This window comes from Pseudorasbora parva, chromosome 9, assembly GCF_024679245.1.
Source record: "Pseudorasbora parva isolate DD20220531a chromosome 9, ASM2467924v1, whole genome shotgun sequence".
Lineage (NCBI taxonomy): Eukaryota > Metazoa > Chordata > Actinopteri > Cypriniformes > Gobionidae > Pseudorasbora > Pseudorasbora parva.
The window spans coordinates 39431051-39455184 of record NC_090180.1 but is presented as its reverse complement, the minus strand read 5'-3'; the positions used below and the strand labels follow the sequence as shown (position 1 = coordinate 39455184).

Sequence of the window (24134 nt, the reverse complement as noted above, 5' to 3'; positions counted from 1 at the left end):
TGAAAAGCGCGTTCAGGTTGCTTCAACGCGTCCCTGAAAAGTCTGATAAGATTGTGTGATGTCGTCGTTTTGTGAATTCCTACGTTTCAAGTGGTTAAAGTGCAAAGATCCTCTGTATCTGCACCTTTTTGTTTTGTAACTGTATGTTAAGAAATGGTCAGACTGTGGTTTATTGTACTTCAATGCTATGAAGTGCATGTCAAATTAATTTTTCTACATGCCACTTCCTTTACCGCATAGGTTAATTTTTAACCACAAAAGCTGTCTTCAACAATGGCTAAAATACATTCCTAACTAGGCGGATTAGCTTTTTACTTTGTTTTATTTCCTAGAGGACAACTTGAGACAGCTCTCTCTAACTGGACTTAGTGTGACAGACACACCATGGACCAAGACTCAGAGCGTAAGTAGCCTACATTACATGGTAAAGAAGTGGCAGATCAAGTATTTGCTACACTTAAAAATGTATGGATGGTATTGCAAATCATAGGCACACTTTTAGTGAGACATTTCATGAAAAGTCATGAAATTAGTTCTCTAGAAGGCTGATTTGTTTCAGTTCTGATTTTGAAGGCTGATTTTCTTTCAGTTTCAGGTTAGTCAGGTGTTGGGGGTTCACTGGGGGTTTAGGAAACTTCCAAGGGGGCCACAGAATGATTTCAAATATTAGTGGTAATATAATTATTATAACATGCTTAGTATAGAATAATATAATATGTCACAAAATTATAGAAAATGCTATATTATCATTAACAATTTTATTATCTAAGCATATTTGATATGAATAGATTATCTAACTTAATTTAAAAAAACAAAATCAAGATACACACACACACACACACACACACACACACACACACACACACACACACACACACACACACACACACACACACACACAAAGTTTGTTTTTATTGAATAACATACAATTCTTGAAACTTCGGGAATCAAAAAAGGATTGCAGTTAATCAATTAATTTTGGAGCTTGCTGTTTTGACTTCCTTTCTTGTGACCAATAATTTTTTTATGATCTCTCCACCAGGTGCTCTGTTTGTGGATTCCCACTGGGCGACACTTGTCCAGAAAGTAAACATGGTGATGCCAATAGCAGATGAGCTGTGGTCAGCTGGTACGCTAGCGTGGGAGCCCTACTGTAAGATCAGAGCAGCAAATACTAACCAGGAGAAAATGAGAGAGTTTTATGCGGTACTGCACTCTGGAGGGGACAAGATTAAATCTGCCTTTTATTCTAGTCTGGAAAAGCATGAGCAATCTCTGTTTAGAGACTTGGGTATGTGCACACTAATTTTGGCTATTACACCACATGCATCCAGACATTTGTACTGCGATATGTGCTGTTAAATTCTACCTGTAAAAAACCTCTTCAGGTAACATCACTCAAACCGCAGAAGTTCTTGTAAAAACCTTACGTGAGTATTTCACCTTAATTTGTTAATGTAATTTGTTCAATTAAGTTTAATTTGACTTAAATGCTTATGTTTAGGTTGAAGGCCTCTTTAAATAAATTAAAAATATGCAAAAATGTGTTTTTGTAAGGATAGTTCACACAAACATGAAAATTCTGTCGTTATTTACTCACCTCTCTATTCGATATAATGGGAGTGAATGGGGATTAAAACTGTAATGCTACAAAATAGAAAAAGACTCCAAAAAGATTGGTTCGACTTTGTTGAACAGACCAAGAAACATACGAAAACCAATGGCCCTTGTGGTCAAATGGAATTGATGCTCTATTTTTGTAGGCCCTACAACTTTCATAGGCATTTTAAAGCGTTAGAATGGATGATTATGAGTGAATATTGACTTAAAATTTGGTCCGTATCTGTACATTTTGGTCCGTATTTGTATAACTTAGATTATGATGTTAGGTGCACAGGACCATGATGCTTTTTTCTGTCATTTTGGGGCTTTAAAGCCACAGTCCCAAATCTCCAGTTAACTTTATTACGGAAAAGAAACTAAAAAAGTGGTTTGAAACAAGATGAGGATTAGTAAATTATGACACAGTTTTCATTTTTTGCAGAATTTTCCCTTTTAAATTATGTTCAACTGTGCTTACAAGCTGATATGTCTGTTTCCCACTAATGAACTTAACAATGAATTATACAGACAAATATAAGATGTGGATCCAGAAGGAATATGAATGTGTAAGTGAGTATAACTCTCTGCCTGGTGAATATGTGAAGCTGTCCGAGCGCTATACAAAACCTCTGATCATCACGAGACACAGAGAGAAGAGAGAGCGAGAAGAAGAGATTTGCTCTGTGGGAGAGAGTTTCCAGCAGCTCCTCATCTCCAGGAATAATGCGGACAAGGGCAGCTCCATATTGGATGCGCTTTTCAGGGCTGATAAGGGAGTCAGTCCTAGTGCTGTCATTCTTCAGGGGAACTCTGGGCATGGCAAATCCTTCACTTCTCAAAAGATCATGCTGGATTGGGCATCAGGAAACCTCAGCAGAGATGAATTTGATTGCCTTTTTCACTTGAAATGCAAAGAATTAAACCACATATCTGGAGAACAGAGTTTAGTGGAGCTCTTGAGCTACAACTGCAATTTAACATTAGATCAGATCTCACAGATCCTGCAGAAGTCACCAGAGAAAGTTCTCATCCTCATTGATGGATTCGATGAGCTCAGGTTTTCACATAGTGACATGTCGAATACGCCAAAACTCAAGCATCATTCTGAAAAAGCTCCAACTGAGGGTTCTCTGGAGGCCCTGTTGAGGGGCCACATCCTGCCAGAGTCCTTCCTGCTGGTCAACACCAGATCTACTGCTACAAATATCCTGGTTGGTCTGCTCAAGCACCCTCAACGCTTCACAGAGATTATCGGCTTCTCGGAGAGGGAGGTAGAGGAGTACTTCAAGAGGTTCTTCCAGGATGAAGGACTCTTCAGGAATGCTTTGGACTGTGTGAAGGCAAACGAAACCCTCATCACTGCCTGCTCCATCCCTGTTATCTGCTGGATCATTTGCACGGTTATGCGAGAGAGGTTCAGTGATGGTGCGGATGCAACAAGTGGACTGGAAACCACCACCTCCATCTACGTTGACTTTGTGTCCACCCTACTGGAACATCACTGCCAGGGTTTGAGTCAGTCCGCTCCGACCCTGCTAAAGAGTTTGGGTCAGCTGGCAGAGAAAGGAATGCTGGAAAAGCAAGTCCTGTTTGATGAGAAAAGCACACAAGAAATAGTTTCAGGCAGTCCATTTCTGTGCAAGTTTCTCTTTAAGAGAAGAATCCGACAGGAGACGATGTTCAGTTTCATGCATCTCAGTTTTCAGGAGTTCTTTGCCGCTCTTTACTACATCTCACTAGATGAAAAAGAGTTTCTAGCTAAACTAACAGAGCGGTTCCACTCTCAAACGCAAAGCTATCTTGCCCTATATTTGGATGAGAACTTTCCACTGAAGTATGGATGTCCTGAACCTCATTTCCTGCCTATGATTCAGTTTCTCTGTGGTCTCTCTAACAAAGAAGTGAGCAGCTCACTCGAAGAGACGCACAATATATCTGTCCCTTCCTTTGTACAGGCACAGTTGGAAGAATGGATCCTCAATATCAGCACAGATAGAGTCTACAGTTATTTGCCCTTCATTCTCCACTGTCTTTATGAGCTCCATGAGAAGGAGTTTGTGCAAAAAGCCATGGAAGCTTGGCAGGAGTTAGACATGTCCTGGAATCCACTGAGCAGGACAGACTGCTGGGCGTTGTTGTACTGTCTGGACTGCTGTCCTCACTTCAGAAGCCTGAAGATCAACTTTGCGGCTGAAGAGCTGAAGATGCTTCAGCCTGTATTGTGCAGGACCCCAGAACTAGAGTGAGTGTGCAAATCTAGCGATGAACCAATACAGAACATTTAGGAGATATTGACAGCTAACAGTTATTTTTATGTTTTGGAAATTAATATGATGGTTCTTTCTATAAATGAATTGTGGTTAGGTTTGAACATGCTAAATGAAACACAGAAGCATCAATATCCGATGCCATATAGATATATTAATTTATACCATTTGCTATATTGATACTATGATAATGTAGCCCATGTAATTCCATTTCTACCTTTGAGTGAAAAGTTAAAAAGGTAAATGCTGGAATACACAACAGAACCTTAAAACACTTGGCATCGCATATTTGCTGACTTTGTAAATGGTTACAAAGAAAAATTTAGCCTCATAGACTAAACAACTGAGGATTACATGCTACCAGACTTTTAAGTCATTCTGTACACAAACTTGTTGCACCTCATTGCTAGCAGACGCATTAAATAATAGAACAAAAACTGTTCTGAAATTAGCTCAAAATATCAAAAAGTGTGGTATCTGGATTCATAGTCTGAACCTAAATAATCACATCATTTACAACACATATTTTTTGGAAATCTGTCTCTGCCTAAAGTCTGCAAACTGGTTCTTCCTTTTCAACAACTGGTATTTACACATCCAGACTATAAATCAGGGCAAAAGTTGTGTAGTTTATTCCAGATAGACACCTGCATTGAAACGCTCTGTGTGTATCTGTGCAAGAGCTCTGTGAAAAGCATCATTGATGTATTTTTACAACATGTTTGTGGAGCGCTGATCGTAGTAGCCAAACACAGCCATATTTGATGAGTGTGTGAGCACAATGGCCAGGCAGAGGTGTTTACAATTCCGCTCAATAGCGCTCAAAGCGTCACGTTTTTAATACTTCAGTACTGATTTGGTATCGCGGTCGGTACTTTTGACAACACTAGCTCACATTAATCCAAAAGAACACCTCTGGGACATTGTGTTCCTGTCCATCCAACGGCTGCCCATTGTCTCATTAGGAGCGTGCCCCGACGTTGTCAGGAAAGCATGTGGGGGCCATACAAACTACTGAGTACCATTTTGAGTTGCTGCGATAATATTTCAGTAAAATGGACACGCTTAATGCATAATTTTTTCTCTTTGATTTTCAGGGTATCTTAGAAATTAGTCCTCTGTAGGTTGATAATTTTCATTTCCATCAAACGATGTGGCATCCTTTCGTTCATAACACATTAACCAGTCCATATTAGTATAGATATTCAGCATGACATTTTTCCCCCATTGAGATCTGATGTGTTTTTAAAGTGTTCCTTTAATTTTTTTGAGCAGTGTATATTACCGATCTGCCCGCATTGAGACCACATGATGATTGAAATTAGCTGGATTATATCAACGTTTTCTCCAGAGTGGCTGAACAGCTGAATCAAATTCTGTTGCATTATTTTCCTGTTTACACTGTGAAGCTGCTTTGAAACAATTTGACTTAAAAGTGATAAAAAAGTGACTTGACTTTAATTGTGAGAAAGTTGAAAAAAATTATTCAGATTATTAGCAATTATAAGGAAAAAAGTGGGAAAAAAAAGATCAAAATTGTCAGAAAGTCACATATTTGAGATAAAAATATGGACAATTATGACAAGTAAAGTTTATTAGCTTTTGTAATGTTAGCTTTTTGTTTGAGGTGGGCTTTCATAGTGTTTGGTTTCCTTCTTGGGAACAGATAAACTACCAAAAAGTTGCATGATCAATGTGTTAAGTGTTTTTTTTATGGTTTTTGTTTATTTTTAGGTTGACTGTGCAAAACTTTTCAGACACAGATGTCTCTAATCTGATCTCAGCTCTTGGAGAAGGAAAGCAACTGGGAGAACTGAAGTAAAGATCAGATTACAGCACAGAACTGCTAATCCTGGTTGTTACTGGTAATGTCATATTGTAACTGATCGGATTATAAATCTCTTTTACAGGCTGAACAGCAGCTGTCTGTCAGATCAAAGTGTGCAGCAGGTTCTTAATGCTCTGCACAAACAGAAGAGCGTGGGTGGACTTCAGATTGCGGTGAAGAGCATCTCAGCTGATACTGCCCTCATCCTCACAGACTTCCTGCAGGGCAAAGGGAAATGGGAGGAGATCAGGTATCCGTAATCTCGAGAACATTTTTAACAGTTGCATACTTTAAACTGCACAAACATTTATCAATGATTGGTCATTAACAATGCCAGTCACACATCTAAAACTTAAATGCTTTGCTTTTCAGTTTAGATATTAATGTTACAAATGTTGACTCTGTACTCTGATTGGTAGTTTAAGAACCAGTGATGCAGAGAGTCTCTGCTCGTCTCTTCAGCTCTTCAGCTTTGAAGGAAATCTTGTGTAAGGATTTCTCACACACACCCCAAGTTATCACACCACCCTTTTGATCTATTATAATTATTTTTGAATCATTAATAAATACAGTTACACAGCACGTTTTCACTACACAATGTTCTGCCACATCTTAACTAAGACTTATTGAAAAAATATACTTGATTATTGATTGAGATATTTGAGAAAATATGGTTTCTTGTTGACAGCTTGAATGTGGTGAGGTGGTGTTCAAGCCCACTGAATGAACCATCAGTGTCAGAAATCCTTCTGAAATGTCCACGTTCAGATGTGTCCAGTATTGATGTCAAGAGCTTCTTACAGGCGTTTCACAGTGTAAACTGTATAACAGAACAGTATGTTCTGCACCTTCACCTTCCCATTATGCTCTTGATGTATGGAGATTACTTTCTCTTAAACTGTTTTTCTCTGTCTTATAGAAGTGCAGATTTTGACAGGCAAGTCAATGCTCTGCTGTCTCAGCTGCCATCGGTGCCTGGTTTAAGTGCGATAAATCTTTCCGTTCCCCTCCTGACGGAGACCTGGGCCTCCAGAATCCTCTTCTTGGTCGAGTCTTGCACTAAACTGGCTGGGATCAGGTGAGAGTTATTAGTTCTGAATGTGTCCCTTTAGTTTAGTGTTGCAATGGCATTTTATATATACGAGTCATTCTATGATAACTGTTGTTTATATATTATACATTTAATACAACAACAAAAATTACAATAGAAAAAAAACAACTCAAATATTGTTTTAATATTAACAGATAAAAAAAAATGGCCATGCTTATTGAATAAAAACTTTATTTTGCTAATAAACAGGAAAGTATTGGTATCTGCATTATGCATTTAATGCATTATATCTGCATTAAAGATATCAGAAAGAATTTATTATGTTCAGTTTGAAGATGTTATGCAATTTGGCAAGTTGTCTGAAAACAGTTGTAATGTGTAAGCTCTTTTTTTTTGTTGAACATCAATTTGGTGCAATTTTTGCACTGCTAGTTTCACCTAAGCAAACAGAAGGCACTTTGCCATTGTTGGTTGTCATTGATTCCATGTTGCTATGTCAGGCTGCCATGTCAAATGCTGTGACAGCACACTAACACACCTAAGACCTGTCTGTACGGTAAAGCATTTCATTAAGCTCTATACCTGGAATAATACAATTTAATTGGTGAAACTTATAAACAAATAAAAAAAAATCTTAGCAGATTTGTAACCTTGAGGAATCACACATTTTTAAGATCAACTTTATCTTCTCATTCTCACAGTATTCTCTCTGTTTTGTAGTTTTCATGCTGGTTCATGGGGCGCTGATGGTGATAAGTGGCTCCCTGGTCTTTTAATGGAAGATGGAATCAAATTACTTGAGGAATCTGCAAAACGTTCTGAGTGCATTGTGAACATCAGGGGGTTTGTAATTTACATCTGTTTACTCGTAGTCATATTTTATGTTAAAGGTCCCGTTCTTCGCGTGTTTTTGAAGCTTTGATTATGTTTACAGTGTGCAATATAACATGAGTTCATGTTTCGCGTGTAAAAAAACACATTATTTTTCACACAATTTACTTATCTGTATACCGCTGTTTCCTCTGTCCTAAAAACGGCCTGATGATTTCCTTGTTCTATGAAGTCCCTCCTTCAGAAATACGTAACGAGTTCTGATTAGGCTCGCGCTTCCCGCGCTGTGATTGGACAGCAGCTTAGCACACTTTGCCCGGAAAGGTCCCGCCTCTTACCATAACGCGCTCAATGTTATTGCAAAAATGTCTATATTGCCTTATCAATTTGAGCCGGAATCAGACCTGGAGAATATCGAAGAGGATCGATTACAACCTGCTCAGGAAAGACTTTTCCTGGATGTTTCAGAATGGTAAGCTGTCTATTCAGTAGTTTAAACTGATCATTACTAACACCAACAATCGATGGTGTCTGAATGAATTACTACACTTTTATATGCTAAGTTTTTCAGATTAGTTTCAATTACCATCTAACGTTAGTTAACAAAGCTAAACAGCGTTGCACTTTGTGTCATGAGTTACATAAACTGTTAAACGGAAAATACACTTACCGGTTGTCCACCATAAACAACGCCTTCTCCAGACAAAGAGGGAACGGCGTCATCTTTTAAGAATAATCTTTCTGCGAATCCGGCATTAAACTGATTGAGATTGAGGAAGCAGTCCTCAGCAAAATGTGCTGCACATAGTTTCATTGATCTCTACGTACATCGTCCGTGGGAATGCCAAACAAAGGTGATTTGACTCCGGGATGAAAATAACAGCGTTTCAATGGCATGGCGACAAACACACTCTACAAAAACAACGCTTCCTATTCTCGACCTGCGAGAGCAAAAGGACAACGCCCCCCGAATTTGCGTGTTCCTGTGGGCGGAGGGTTCGTCAACAAACGGTTTTAGTTGCGTCATTAAAGCAGGAAGTGCAGGGCTGTAGTCCAAACCGACCGTTCGCTGTAGGCTTTGAAAGGGAACTTCTGTTAAATAAAATACCTCGCTTGGCATTGAACTTTGAGCTTTATAATTTTACAGGTATTATTTATGCTCTAACAGCAACATGACACACTAACTTAAGTTTGAACGATGGAATCGCAAAGAATGGGACCTTTAATCTTACTAGTGTTATAGACAGCTATAGAGAAATGTTTGATAGAAGTGAAATCCATCCATCCATCCATCCATCCATCCATCCATCATCTTCCGCTTATCCGGGGCCGGGTCGCGGGGGCAACAGTCTAAGCAGAGACGCCCAGACTTCCTTCTCCCTGGCCACTTCCTCCAGCTCCTCCGGGGGTACCCCGAGGCGTTCCCAGGCCAGCCTGGAGACATAATCCCTCCAGCGTGTGCTGGGTCTTCCCCGGGGCCTCCTCCCGGTGGGATGTGCCCGGAACACCTCCCTGGGAAGGCGTCCAGGGGGCATCCGAAATAGATGCCCGAGCCACCTCAGCTGGCTCCTCTCGATGTGAAGGAGCAACGGCTCTACTCTGAGCTCCTCCCGAGTGACCGAGCTTCTCACCCTATCTCTAAGGGAGCGCCCAGCCACCCTGCGGAGAAAGCTCATTTCAGCCGCCTGTATCCGGGATCTTGTCCTTTCGGTCATGACCCACAGCTCATGACCATAGGTGAGAGTAGGAACGTAGATTGACCGGTAAATCGAGAGCTTTGCCTTACGGCTCAGCTCCTTCTTCACCACAACAGACCGGTACATCGCCCGCATTACTGCAGATGATGCACCGATCCGTCTGTCAATCTCCCGTTCCATCCTTCCCTCACTCGTGAACAAGACCCCAAGATACTTAAACTCCTCCACTTGAGGCAAGAACTCTCCACCAACCTGAAGTGAGCAAGCTACCCTTTTCCGACTGAGAACCATGGCCTCGGACTTGGAGGTGCTGATTCTCATCCCCGCCGCTTCACACTCGGCTGCAAACCGTCCCAATGCATGTTGAAGGTCCCGGTCTGAGGTTGCCAACACGACAACATCATCTGCAAAGAGCAGCGATGAAATCGCGTGGTCCCCAAACCGGACACTCTCCGGCCCTTGGCTGCGTCTAGAAATTCTGTCCATAAAAATTATTATTCTGTCACCGGTTCTGTTCATAATTTTTATGGATAGAAGTGAAATATTGAAATAATTTTATTGTGTATAAAAATATGCCTCTTCCATGGCTCTCTGATGACGTTTCACACTTACACTTCTGGGCTGTGATTTCACACATTTATACACCACACCTGGCAGCAGATATGTCAGATTTCCTGGTAATATTTTAATGAAATCCATGATTCAGTTCTTAAAATGAAGTGTCTTACGCTGCTGTTCTGCGTCTCTGTGAAGGGTCAGATGCAGGAAATCCTCTGACCGTTGCACTCGTCACACCGAGCAGATCGAGGAGCTCAGCTGCAACCAGAGAGTGACCATTGAGTTCTGTGGAGAGAAGTGTACAGAAGACATAAAGTGAGTTCTGATTAGTTAAGAACAATTGAAGGGCTTATACAATGGATTTTTTTAAAGTGTAAAAAAAACAACAACTCCAAAGTGACATTTAATTTTCACTCATCTTTCCCTGTTACTCCCCAGGTCTAAACTTGTTCTGCCTGCTGAAAACTGAAGCTGCCTTTTGATGAATAAATTACTCCAAGCGTGTCTTCAGAGTGGCATCCTTGTCTAAGGGTCTTATAACTTTGATATTAAAATTGAGTCTGAAGTTATGGAGACGACGTGTGATAAATCACCAAAGGAAGTATAGAGAGATGTTGAATGAACTTTAAGCCTTCAACTTTAACTGTTAATAACTACTGTCTGTAGATATTATTGATTTTGTTTTCAAATGAGGCTAGCGTTAATAGTATAAAATAAAGTGTTACTGGTATAAAATGAATAAACTTTGTCTTGATCACATTCGCTGCTTTTAATGATGCTGCTGTGTTTTGGTTCATATACAGCTCTGGAAAAAAATTAAGAGACCACTTAACAGATATTTCTCCCATGTTAAGTGGTCTCTAATTTTTCCCATATATATATATATATATATATATATATATATATATATATATATATATATATATATATATATATATATATATATATATATATATATATATATATATATATATATAATTTTTTTTTTTTTTTTTTTTTTTTTTCTCCAGATTTCTGTATTATTAAGTGGTCTTTAATTTCATTTATATAACTTTAATATATATATTTGTGTGTGTATTACATGGACTCATAATGCAAAAAAACTAAACAAAAAATGCTTTTCTTACTAAGTAGCTTTGTCTTGTTTCTTGTCCAAACTTCTAAAAATTCTTAAAACAAGCATTTCCTAGACAAGCAAAAAACATTGTCTTGTTCAAACAGAAAACAATATTGGTTTATTTTTGAGGGTTTTTTTCACCCAAAACAATTTTCAAATATTTGGACTGGAAACAAAAAAAAGTCAGAAAATCTTTTTTTTTTTTTTTTTTGCAGTGTACTCATTTTGTGAAGAGAACAGAACGTCACTGGGATGAAACAAAAACAAAGTTAAAAAAAAGGTTGTCCTTGTAAACCTATTGTTTTATCCAGTAGTACCATCGTCTGTCCTCTTACGAAAATACATCAAATTAACTGTTCGAACTGTTCATTTGATTTATTTTCGTAGGTATGGTTTCAAGTATGGTTTGCTTTGCCGTATTTCATGTTAGTTATTTGACCAGATGTTTATTTAGGATGGATAGTATGCGAATTGGGACGCAGTTTATGAGTTTATGCATGAGTTTATGTCGGTTCTCTTTCTGACATCCGCTCTATATGCCGGAAGCGACTGATCATCACGGAAACACCAGTGGATCTGGTTTTCTTACCCCTTCAAAAAAAGGTAACGTCGCAAAACTTATGTTAACTAAAACTTGGTTTGCTGGAAATACTCGTAATGCAAACTGTTATCACTATGTTTTTTCTATTAATGGTGATATAAAATATCCTTAACGTATTGAAAAATCTCATTCACTTTTATATTATTGATCTTGCGTTTATGTGTTTCTATTCTTGCAGAGGATGAGCTGTCTGAGATGGACACTTTTGACGGTATGTCAAACTAGGCATTTTCTAATTAGTTTTGTATTATAGTTAAGGGTGTGACATGATTTATCAGTCAAGGCTAAAGAAGTTAATCTTTAAAGTTTTTTAAAGTAATCTTTAAAAAAAATGTCTGTAAAATAAAAGTGATTTTGAAACAAAAAAAATAATCTTTCTCTGATCATTGCAACATTGTAGGCTACTGAATATATTCATATTTCATTCATGATATTTAAGACTAAAAGCATCAACATTAATACAGAGTTATTGGATGTCTAAAATGTCCTCTTGTCATCTAGAGTTTGGCAGTGATGAGGACATTGTCGGATCTCATGCTGGGCCAAATGTGAGCGCTTCAGCTCAAAGTGGAAGCCATATTACAGCACCTGTACTCACTAACAATACAATAACAGGCAATGTCCACATCATACATAATGCACCTGGTAAGAAAAATGTGTTGTCATTCATAGATGCTGAAAATATTGACTATGATAATTGTTCTGATGATGTATTGAATTTTCATGTGTGTAATAATCACGGGTCATTTGATAAATGTATTCATTGTTCTATTAGAAAAAGGATCTACCAGATACTTGCTAATACAATTATATTAAGGCTGTATATATTTAAGATTTAGCTGTTGACAAATTATAGTTTATTATTGACATTTAAAGAATTTTTTTCCAATTTTCTCCAGGTTTTACTTGGAATCGACCACCCTCTGAAAAAACACAAACCTCAGGTAATAGAGCAATCTGATACTGTATGTCTTGAATGTTCTTGGAACCTTCCACTTTTTAATTTAGCAGCTACTTACAGTCTGCTCTGAAATGTCTTCCTCTATTAGAATCAGAATTTGTTCTAACAGTCACTAAACTTGTTTAACATTGCTTATTTTATATGTGCAGCATCAAGGTCAGTGATTTTAAGATATAAGACACGGATCTGCAGCGAGTACCAGTACGTGACCGAGTATAACTCACTGCCTGGTGAACATGTGCTGCTGTCTGAGCGCTACACACAACCTCTGATTCTTCAGAGACATCGAGGTCAAAAAGACAGAGAAGAAGAGATCTGCTCCAGTGGAGAGCGCTTCCAGCAGATCCTCAGCTCCAGAAGCGGTGATGGCTCTGTCCATCTGAACTCTCTGTTCGACCCAGATAGTCATGGGATCAGTCCTAGTGCTGTTATACTGCAGGGGAACTCTGGGAACGGGAAATCCTTCACTGTGCAGAAGATCATGTTGGACTGGGCATCTGGTGACCTCTACAAAGGGCGATTTGATATTGTTTTCCACTTAAAGTGTAAAGACATAAACCGCATTACTGGCAAAAACAGTCTGGCGGAGATCTTGAATTACAGCTGCAGTTTATCATCAGATCAGATCTCACAGGTACTGCAGCATTCACCAGAGAAGGTGCTTTTCATCATTGACGGATTTGATGAGCTGAGACTCACACAGGACAATCATGATATGTCACCAAACACTGATCCGCTTCAGAAAGCTCCAGCTGAGGTCATTCTTTGTGACCTTCTGAGGGGTCGAATCCTGCCAGAGTCCTTCCTGCTAGTCACCTCTAGATCTACAGCTACAGACACACTGAGTAAACTGCTCAAAGGACCTCAGCGTTTCTCTGAGATTATGGGTTTCTCTGAGAAGAGGGTGGAGGAATACTTCCAGAAGTTCTTTCAAAATGAGGAGCTTTACAGGACGGCTTATACACTTTTGAAGGCAAATGAAATTCTCGTCACTGCCTGTTCAATCCCTGTCGTCTGCTGGATCATCTGCACAACTTTCAAGGAACGATTGAAAATTGGTGCAGATGTAACAAGCGGATTGGAAACCATCACCATCTACGTTGACTTTGTGTCAACTCTACTGGATCATCACTGCCAGGGTTTGAGTCAGTCCGTCCCGACCCTGCTGAGGAGTCTGGGTCAGCTGGCAGAGAGAGGAATGCTGGAACAGCAAGTCCTGTTTGATGAGAAAAGCGTGAATGAAACAGTTTCAGACCCTGCTGGCAGTCCATTCCTGTGCAAGTTCCTCTTTAAGAGAAGAATCCGTCAGGAGACGATGTTCAGTTTCATGCATCTCAGCTTTCAGGATTTTTTCACCGCTCTGTTCTATGTCCTTCTGGATGAAGAAGAGTCCCAGAGAAAACTTTCCATGAATGAATACAATATTTTTTACAGTGGTCCTCCACGTTTTCCATCTGTGTTGAAATCTGCATTTGGTCTGCTGAATAAGGATGTGAGATGCACTCTTGAGAAACATGGTCTGGTTGTTCACCCAAAAACACAGGCTCATCTGAAAGAATGGATTTGGAAAGAGCTTCAAAATGAATTCATTTATTCAGGAATAACACCTTTTTTCCTTCACTGTCTCTATGAACTTCATGAAGATGACTTTGTGAAAGAAGCTATAGAAGCCGGCAACCAAATTAATGCATATGGTACATTCCTAAGAAGAACAGACTGCTTGGCCCTGCTGTACTGCTCTCAGTGCTGTCAAAGCATTGAACGACTGTGTCTTGAGGATTGCAATATAACATCAGAAATGTTGTTTATGATTCTGCCTATTCTCCAAAAGTTTCAGTTTGCAATGTAAGTGCTTTTGTCCAAAACAGATACTTGGTGGAATCTAGGGCTGGTCCGAATACCATTTTTTGAGCTTCGAAGCCTTGGTATAATCAACATTAAATATTCTGAGGGAGGGGCTGAACATATTCTCTCTAATGAAGGCAGGAATCTTGAGATTCTCAGTGGCACAAAACACACAGGTCTGTTACGTCCTAGTAACAAGCTCCTATATTTCACATTAATTTAGATTGATAATAATTGATAATAGATTGGGTAATATTAGGTTCGCTGCAGTAGTCCGTGTTACAGGTGTTCATCACTTGCCCACCGTGGCACCGTCGTTTTGATATTTTATTGTAGTAAAATGTTTTGTTCAGTTTACAATTGAAAACTGAACGTGCAGTGTGAGCCGAACGAGGATCGCAGCACAAACAAGCAGCACGAGTCAGATTTCATTCCTCACGAGCATGCATGAGAAGAATGATGAGATGATTTGGTCAAAAAGTAAAAGCGCCTATTTAAGAGAGTCTTTCATTGTATTGTACTGTTTTTTTGTTGTGTTTTTTATTAAGAATAGTAGGCTAATGAACCCACCATTCAAGCAACCCACCCCCGAATTGGCGAACCAAAAGTAAACACGCACGGCCGCATAGTGTACAAGCTCTAGGCTATGTGACGGCGAGGAAAAATGTTCTCAACGTCACATCCCTAACGGGTATACATTTTTATTCTTTTGTTCTATTTCCCACAATTTCATACAAACACAGCTTAACCCAATGCATGCGCTTCTTCCATATAAGCTTGTGAAGTTGCGCACTGTAGACAGAGGATAGCTACTCCGTTGCAAGGGAACGCTAAGAAGAATCAAAAATATGTGTTAAGTATAATGAGGTTGGGTTACTATTCAACAGTCCATCCTATTAAAATGCTAAAAAGAGTATTGTATTTTGACAGATTCTATAGTGTAAAAGTGCAAGCGCGAATGAGAAACGTTGGGAATGCAGGTGTGCGAAAAAACAAAACAAAATTGAAATTCGAATACCAACCCATCAAACGAATATTCGAATATTCTAGTCCAGCCCCAGTGAAATATAATTAATATCTACCTAATTAATTAAAATGTTATATTGATACTATGACTGGTTGGTTAACTTTCATTTCTTGATGGTGGTTGTATTATTCTATTATTTAAATGCATCTGTATACAGATACATATTTTACACAATTTATAAATGTCATTATGTTTTTATTGTTTGTTATTGCAAGTTAACTTGATAATTTAGTCTGTACATTCATCTTCTGGATTTTATTTTGTAGCTTGACTGTAGACATTTCATCAGACTCTGAAATTGTTGAAGTGATATGTGCTCTCACAAGAGGACAGACCCTGAGCTCACACTGGTAATGTCTGAAAATACATTTTATACATTTAACATATGTTATGTTGACATAAGCTATCATAGTTCAGTGTGTTTTTGTGTTTGATTCACTGTCCTTTGATTTACAGCACTGAATTCCACCTCCAATTTACAAAATTTGAGGATTTTTATGTCGATCTGATATTTCAAGAAGAGCTATTCAGGTGAAGAAAAAGTTAACTGTGTGTTTGTTTGTTTGTTTGTTTTTTTTGTCTGTTTCTCTTGATAACCAAAAATGGTTATGTAATGACTATACCTACACTATCTTGGATAACCAGTTTTATTGACAAATTGTTCAATAACCATAATATCATAACAGTTAAGCCTTTTCCTAGCAAACATCTCACATTTATCTTGCCCACAGTCTAATAACGTCAGATTATAATTATGGTAGTTATAATGCTGCTAAATTGGTGACCCAAAACAATTTAAACAATAAAGTACAACACTTTTAGCTTCTTTGATTATTGCTAACAATGTATATAATGGCTGGTGCCCAACAGACCATCTATTTTTTCACCCAAAAATTAAAATTTGATGTTTATCTGCTTACCCCCAGTGCATCCAAGATGTAGGCGTGTTTGTTTCTTCAGTAGAACACAAATGAAGCCTGACAAGCCAGACCCACATCAAGATGTTTGGTCTAGAAACTCACCATAGACAGGGATCAATCCGAGGGGCCGGATAAACGGTTGTCTTTCAAACTCAGCAACGAACCAGAGCAACGAAGGTGAAGCAGAGCTTGTTGACAGATTAAACTTTCGCCGTATCCGGTCGGCAAAACTCCAAACACATCTTCCCTTTTTAAGAATGACTTAATTGTTCTTTTCTCAGAGAAAAGTCTCCAACTCCAGAGTCACGGTCAAAGCTGATTCGAAAGACCGCCGTTCGCCAGCTTCTGTGTTTACTAGTAGCACGCAAACGCAACTCAGCCATCATTATGTTAAGCCCCGCCCACTGACTCTATATACGATGTGATTGGCTGGACCAGAGTTTGGTTTTTACATCTCAGAAGTGTATTGAGAGTTGCTAGACGACACTCGCGGCAGATTAGATTTGCTGCCGGTAGGGTGCGTCTAGATTTCTAGGCTAACACAAATGAAGTTTTTTAACTCCAACCGTTGCTTGTATAATGCATGTCAATGAGGTGGAATTCTAATTAGACCCCATTGACATGCATTATACCAGCAATGTGTTCTACTGAAGAAACAAACACACCTACATCTTGGATGCCCTGGGTGTAAGCAGATAAACATCAAATTTTCATTTTTGGGTGAACTGTCCCCTTTAATCACAATTTTAAAAAGGTTTTTCTGAGAAAAGACTTGTTGGTTGGTTTACATATGCAACAACAAAATTGATTACCAATGGGGTTTTGTTTTTCCTTTTTTTTTTTGTATATAGTATCTACATAATACCTCAATGGCTGGAAGACCCAGGAACATCTTTGAAATCATACAGTCTCAACTTTCCACAAACAGATCTAATCGACATTGACTGGACCAGACTCTTTCAGACAATTCACCAAGGAGATTTGGATGCATTAATGTCTGTTCTCTGTTCTCTATCTAAACTGAAAAAGATGAGAATCGAAGTCAACTCTCTAGATGAGATGTGGTCTGTTTGGACCCTCCAAATAATTCAGAACTGCTCCAGTCTAACAGAACTCATGTAAGACAAAAGATATTAAATCACCTTCTGTCATGTTCCTATATGAATTAATTTGTCTGTTGTTGGGAACCCTGTAGCCCACATGGGGATAGTCTATTCAAAAATTAAAATTCTTGTTATTTATTTTACTCACCCTCATGTTGTGCCAACCCTGTATGAGGAACACAAAATAAGTTATTTTAAAGAATGTTGGTGTTCCAATCAGTTTCAGATCCCACTGACTTCCATATGGACAAAAGTTACAATGGAATTCAACTAAAGTGAAACTTACTTAAGTTTTCTTACTAACCTTGTTCAAATTATTCTGCTGAAGAAAGTCAGTCATACAGGTTTGGGAGACATGGCCCTCATCCATTTAAATCGTTATGGAAATGTTCAAATTAATGTACAAAAAAAAAAAAAACCCTAAAATCAAAATCATTTTATCTTTATAATGTGTATCCTCATCTAGAGTAAAGGCTGGCTTTTTACTGGAGGAAGGAATCAAGATCTTGCAGCGATCATGCACAAGACCAGACTGTATTTTGACATTTGAGGGGTTTGTATTGGTTTATATTTTACAATTTACATCAGTAAATGTCTTTACATGCAATTTCATGGAGACTAGAGCTTTCAAGCTTTAAAAAGGACACACAAACACCATAAAAGTATGACTTGTGCAGCATATTCCATGTCTTCTGAAGTCATATAATACCTTTTTGTGAGGAACAAACCAAAAGTTTCAGAATTTCTATTCATACATTTTATTTTTATTTACATCATCCCTAGATCTCCAAGTTCATTATTAGTAAATAACAACTTAAATTTTAGTATTTTTCTCACTCAAATTATTGTTATAGCAGTATGTCAATTTTGTTAAAGACGCTGTGCTTTGTGCTTTCTGATAAAGGTTCATGTGCAACAAACAATCTAGAAAATGCACACGTTACTCTGATTGTAGCTGCAACCAGGAGGTGAAGATTCATCTGAATTTCCAGGGCTTTTCTGTGGAGGCTTTGTAAAAGTAAGTTAAGACTAAGATTAACTGCACCAGTAACAATAAATTTGTAATTTGTAATGATTCCATTTGGATATTGTATATTAAATGTTAGCTTATTAAATATTATTAAGTTAAATGTTAGCTTACAGTGCAATAGCATATGATCATAGTGTGCAGTGTGGATCTTAAAGCTGCTGTCCGTAACTTTTTTTGTGTTCAAGACTGACAAAAATTATATAATGAGAATGTACAACATAAATTCATTTCCAAACCGTGTTTTTGTCTTGCCCTGAATCATCATGGTATCTACACTGGTAATATTTCAGACCAGTCTGGTAGGAACTGCTGCAGAGGACATAAACATTAACAGAAGTAGCTCCGGCTGCAATGTTCTTCCGCAAAACACATGTAGTTTTTTTATTAACCACTAGAGCTAAAAAATGACAGACTGCAGCTTTGACATAGTAGTTCTGTATATAGACATGTGTTTTATCTCTTGTCTCTCCATTTCTAAGGCCCTTGGATTGGAGCTAATGGTACAGCTTTTCTAAGAGCTGTGGATGGGAATAAAGACATCAACCAACTATATCTACAGTGCATTTAGGTGTATTATCATTATAGTAATAATCAGTATGTTTATTTAACACGTTTCACAATACATATTGTTTAGCTTTACAGAGTTTTTTTATGTTGATGCTTAATCATCTATATTCGAACAGTTTAGAGCTGAATCGTATATTTTATATGTGAAAAAAATATAAACTATCAAGCGTTTGTTAGAGATTTGTTATTTGAATATATTGCCTATTGACTGTGTGTGTTGTTTGTATGAAGATGATTATAATTTTTTTAAATATTGTAGTTGGGATTAATATTACCATAGTTAAATGATGCATATAAATTATGGAGTTTAAGGGTTTTATTTTGGTCGTATTTCCCACCCCTTAAGCAGTTTGACTAAAGCTATAATACATATTTATTCCCATTGTGATGTTTGGTGTAAACGTTCTTATATAAATGCAGTGGTTTTATATATAGTTTGTCAGTGGATGAGATTAACATGTTTGGGAGGTTATGTTACCTGATGAATGATCTGTGTCACAGACTTTATTGTGATTTATAGTCTAATTACGGCAATTGAAAAAATTAGATGTGACCAGTCACTAGAAATGTTAGAGTTGAAGAGGTATGAAAATTCAGCATCGCATCACAGCAATACATTACATGTTATAATATATTCACATAGAAAACTCTTATTTTAAATTGTAATAATATTTATGATATAATTGATTTTACTGTAAAGGCCCTGACAAAAGTCTTGTCGCTTATCTATTTTCTAGAAATACCTGATAGCAACCTGACTTTTAATTAATTAATTGGTGTTAGAAATAGCTCATATGAAAAGCTAAAACCCTCCCAAATGATGTTTAATGCACTGAAATAAATAATGTTCACAGAAAAAATATTTATCATTTAATCAAGACGGAACGGTCAAATTTTGGCAAGACAAAAGTTTTGTCGCCTATACAGAAATTGAACAAATTTACAGCAAATACAAAAATATGTCAGCAAATAAGTTGTGGTGCTGTGAGATCCAAATGTAATATCTTGTATGACTTCCATGAGCTTGAAGGACTGCATCCATGCGGTTTGGGAAGGATTCATACAATTTATTGATGAAGTCATCAGGAATAGCTAAGAAAGCAGTCTTGCATGCCTCCCAGAGTTCATCAATATTCTTTGGTTTCGTCTTCCATGCGTCCTCTTTCATCCTACCCCACATATGCTCAATGATGTTCATGTCTGGTGACTGGGCTGACCAATCCTGGAGCATCTTGATCTTCTTCGCCTTGAGGAACTTTGATGTGGAGATGGAAGTATGCGATGGAGTACCGTCCTGTTGCAGAATTTGGCCTCTTTTATGGTTAGGAATATAAGAGGTAGCTAAGATTTCTTGGTATTTTAGACTATTGATGTTGCCTTCCACCCTGCAGATCTCTCGCACACCCCCATACTGGATGTAACCCCAGACCATGATTTTTCCGCCACCAAACTTCACTGTTTTCTGGGTGAATCTCGGATCCATTCTGGCTCCAGTAGGTCTCCTGCAATATTTGCGGCGACTGTGGTGTAATTCAACAGAAGATTCATCTGAAAAATCCACCTTCTGCCACTTTTCCAGCGTCCATCCTTTTAGCAGGCTGTGGGCCTTGGCAAATGCCACACGGTTTTTCAAGTGCTGGCTTCTGGGCACTGATTCGACCATGGAGGCCATTTCGAGACAGAATCCGACAAACTGTTCTGGTTGACACAGGGACTTCAGATGACCAGGTCTCGTGGAGCTCTGCTGAAGTGGAAAATGGGCTGGCCTTGGATTTGTGAGCCAACAAACGATCCTCTCGAGCAGTTGTCTTGCGGGGTCTGCCTGACCTGGGCTTGTCAAAAACGTCTCCAGTCTCTTCAAATCTTTTTTTTATCCTCTGTACTTGACGCTGAGACACATTGAAGGTGTCTGCCACATCAGCAGTGGATCTGGTCTTCACCCTCTTGATAATCAAAACTTTAGTCTCAGGGTGAATCTTAGGCATGTTTGCAGAGGTCTAGTTGCAGTTGATGTGAAGGTCTAGCGTACTGGGGTTCTTTTTATACACACTTGAGACCTAATTGATCCATTATTAGTCACAGGTGAAGCTCATATGACAAGGTGACAACACTTATGTCTTTGCAAAAATTGACTCAATGGGCTTTACCAAGCTGTGAATATTAGAATAATTTTTGAAAGTTTAGTTTTTCACTGAAACATTATCACAAAAGCTGGTGGGATTAAAATGAGCAATTTCTTGTAAAAAAAAAAATCTTGATTAGAAATATATTTCAGCGGCACTTTAGGTCAATTTGTACACAAGCGACAAGACTTTTGTCAGGGACTGTATTGTATTTATTTATCAAATAATTAAAGCATTGGTGAGCATAAGATACTTCTTTCAGAAACATTAAAAAGCTTAAATATTCCAAACTTTTGGCCGCCAGTGTGCATCAATCCTAGCCTAGAAATCTAGACGCACCCTAGCGGCATCAAATTTAATTTGCCCGCAAGTGTCGTCTAGGAACTCTCAATACACGTCTGAGCTGTATTCCTCAGAATCTGGACGGGCCAATCACATTGTGTATAGAGTCAGCGGACGGGGGCCATAATGACGACGGCCGAGTTGCGTTTGCGTGCTTCTAGTAAACAGAAACTGGCGGCGGTCTTTCGAATCAGCTCTGACCACGACCCTGGAAGACTTGGAGTTAAGCTTTTCTCTGAGAAAAGAACAAAGAACGGCACTGAAGTCATTCTTAAAAAGGGAAGATGTGTTCGGAGTTTAGCCGACCGGATACGGTGAATGTTTAATCTATCAGCGAGCTCTGTTTCACCTTCGTTGCTCTGGTTGGTGTAGAGCTATCCTATTGCGTGCAGAGGGAGTTTGAAAGACAACCGTTTATCCCGCCCCTCGGATTGAGCCCTGTCTATGGTGAGTTTCCAGACCAAACATCTTGATGTGGGTCTCTCTTGTCAGGCTACATCAATCCAGCAAAGTTTGGAAATAAGTAAAATTATTTTGTGTCATGTCATATTGTAAAAATAACTTTTTTTTACATTACATTTTATGTTAGACATTTCCTTTTTACTGTTTATAATGGTATTGTTATATTCTGCATTACATTTAATTGTTGATATTTCATTATAATTTCTTTTGACATTAAGATAAACAAAAACTGACTTTACATTCATTTGTCAAATGCTAACATTTTGTTTAGGTTTTAGATTTTGGGTACCTTTTTTGTGTAGCCAGGCTTACACGTGTATACACACATATTTGTGTTAACCTTTCTTACACATTTACTGTGTTAAACCCATTAACACAGTAAATGAGTTAAATTAACAAAACACCAGTGTCTAAACATTTAGGCTAAAACAGGTTGTCATTTTCACACATCCTTTCATGTATAGGGTAGATTACCTGTTATGGGGACAGATATATCACAGTTGTTCCTTGTTCCATTATTGGAGGGAAAAGGAATCATAGCCTATATAAGGGGTGTTTAGACATGTAGACAAATATCATGTGTATTCTGGTCAGTGTTTGTGTAGTACAGCAAAACGTTACAACTGTAGGCCTACAAGTTTGCTTCATAGCCTATTTTTTTTTAATCAAATACTGATGGTTTGTAATTGTAATAATTAATTAAAAAGAGAAGAAAAAATATGTGAAGACCATATAGGTGAAGACGTAAGACGAATGTTAGAGCACTGATTTTATGTCAGTCTGGTCAGTTCGATTTCTGAGTAGTCCTCAGCTATCCTGAAAACTTCAGAGTAACCAGCTATCCTGAAAACTTTCTATTCAGGGGCGATAGAAAGTTTACTGACTCAGTGCATCACAGCGTGGTATGGTAACAGCACCAGTCACGACTGCAAAGCCCTGCAAAGAGTGGTGCGCTTGTCCGAGCGCATCTCAGGGTCAGCTCTTCCGTCTCTGCAGGACATCTACATCAAACGATGCAGAGGTAGAGCTACAAAAATCATCAAGGACATTAATCACCCGGCCAACCCCCACTTCACCCGGCTGCCTTCTGGTAAGTGCTTCCGTAGCCTGATGGCCAAAACTGAGAGACTCGGGAGGAGTTTCTTCCCACAAAACTACTCATTATAATGCTGTTTGCACATTACACTCCTGCACTTCTGTTATCCACGTATTTATTTTTATAGTCTCCAGTTTACTTTATCTCACTTATTTTATTCCACATCTCTTATTTCTTTTACTTGATTTATTCATAATTCTACATATGTATATATATAGCACCTTATCCTATTCCTATTTTATAATTTATTGTGCTTTTTTTTGTTAATTGTTATTTGCTGTCCATGGAGCGGACCTGTTTACATTTCACTGCCGGTTGTATTCTGTATAACTGTGTATGTGACAAATAAAACTCTTGAACTTGAACTTGAACCTTGGGAGCATAGATATAATATATATAGACGCCTCATGACGTGCTGGAGCGTGATCCAGCGTCGCCGCCATATTGGTTGGGTCTCTCCACTCAACGCTAGCATTAAGAGTCGATCGGAGTCAACGGAGAGCGAGAAATTATGCCCGTATTTTGTGCAGCTTACGGTTGCAATAACGCAATATTGATACCAGATCGCATGGGATTTCATTTCACAAGTAAGATTGAACAATAATTTAGGTTATTTTACAAAGTATATTATCATTTCATGCTTGTGTCATTTGTGGTGTCTGTATTTCACAAAGTAAGGCTGCACCACATCGCAAAATTAACTACCCTGGAGTTACAGAGTGCAAGCATACACAAGAAGCTGTGCAAAACTGTTCTTTTTAAAGGATTTTAGCTCCCCAGTCCCAGTTGCAAGCCTGACAGGGTAATGTAAGATGCTGGAATGACCTGGAATTATAACGTTTACTTTAGGCCTTTAAAAAATAATAATTCTGAGCTGGTACAGTATATATGGGAGTTTGTATTTATATATGTTACAGAAGGTGTGTGTGTGTGTGTGTGTGTGTGTATGTGTGTGTGAGAGAAATTCAAGTGAAAAATCAACCTTGTTTCTTTATTAAAATATAAAATTCATAAATTTATACATTTATCAATATGCCTGCGTGAGTGTGTGAGAGTAATAAATTCAAATGAACAATCAAACTTGTTTCTTTATTAAAATATAAGAT

The 24134-nt window shown here is 38.2% G+C and overlaps 2 protein-coding genes across 2 annotated transcripts; both read left to right on the top strand.

Moving 5' to 3' along the window:
• LOC137089110 (NACHT, LRR and PYD domains-containing protein 1 homolog) lies at positions 1-10637 on the top strand. Its single transcript, XM_067452581.1, has 12 exons — positions 1-403; positions 1043-1291; positions 1389-1430; positions 2131-3844; positions 5604-5687; positions 5780-5947; positions 6117-6185; positions 6386-6532; positions 6617-6775; positions 7469-7591; positions 10030-10149; positions 10273-10637. The coding sequence occupies exons 1-12, from the start codon at positions 385-387 to the stop codon at positions 10301-10303; spliced, it is 2925 nt and encodes a 974-aa protein (XP_067308682.1). The 5' UTR covers positions 1-384; the 3' UTR covers positions 10304-10637.
• A 954-nt stretch (positions 10638-11591) lies between these two features.
• On the top strand, positions 11592-22132 carry nlrp3l (NACHT, LRR and PYD domains-containing protein 3-like). Its single transcript, XM_067452578.1, has 10 exons — positions 11592-11763; positions 12054-12197; positions 12452-12496; positions 12663-14358; positions 15652-15735; positions 15842-15916; positions 17157-17423; positions 17875-17961; positions 18313-18426; positions 18918-22132. Exons 1-9 carry the CDS (start codon positions 11748-11750, stop codon positions 18422-18424), a joined length of 2526 nt encoding a protein of 841 aa, XP_067308679.1. The 5' UTR covers positions 11592-11747; the 3' UTR covers positions 18425-18426; positions 18918-22132.
• The last annotated feature ends 2002 nt before the right edge of the window (positions 22133-24134 follow it).

Excerpts from the sequence above, each read along its gene's own strand:
- LOC137089110 (XM_067452581.1), top strand. Across the intron at positions 6,186-6,385 it reads AGCTTTGAAGGAAATCTTGT|CTTGAATGTGGTGAGGTGGT; the intron begins GTAAGGATTTCT and ends TCTTGTTGACAG. Across the intron at positions 10,150-10,272 it reads AAGTGTACAGAAGACATAAA|GTCTAAACTTGTTCTGCCTG; the intron begins GTGAGTTCTGAT and ends GTTACTCCCCAG.
- nlrp3l (XM_067452578.1), top strand. Across the intron at positions 12,497-12,662 it reads TGAAAAAACACAAACCTCAG|CATCAAGGTCAGTGATTTTA; the intron begins GTAATAGAGCAA and ends TTATATGTGCAG. Across the intron at positions 17,962-18,312 it reads TGTATTTTGACATTTGAGGG|GTTCATGTGCAACAAACAAT; the intron begins GTTTGTATTGGT and ends TTTCTGATAAAG.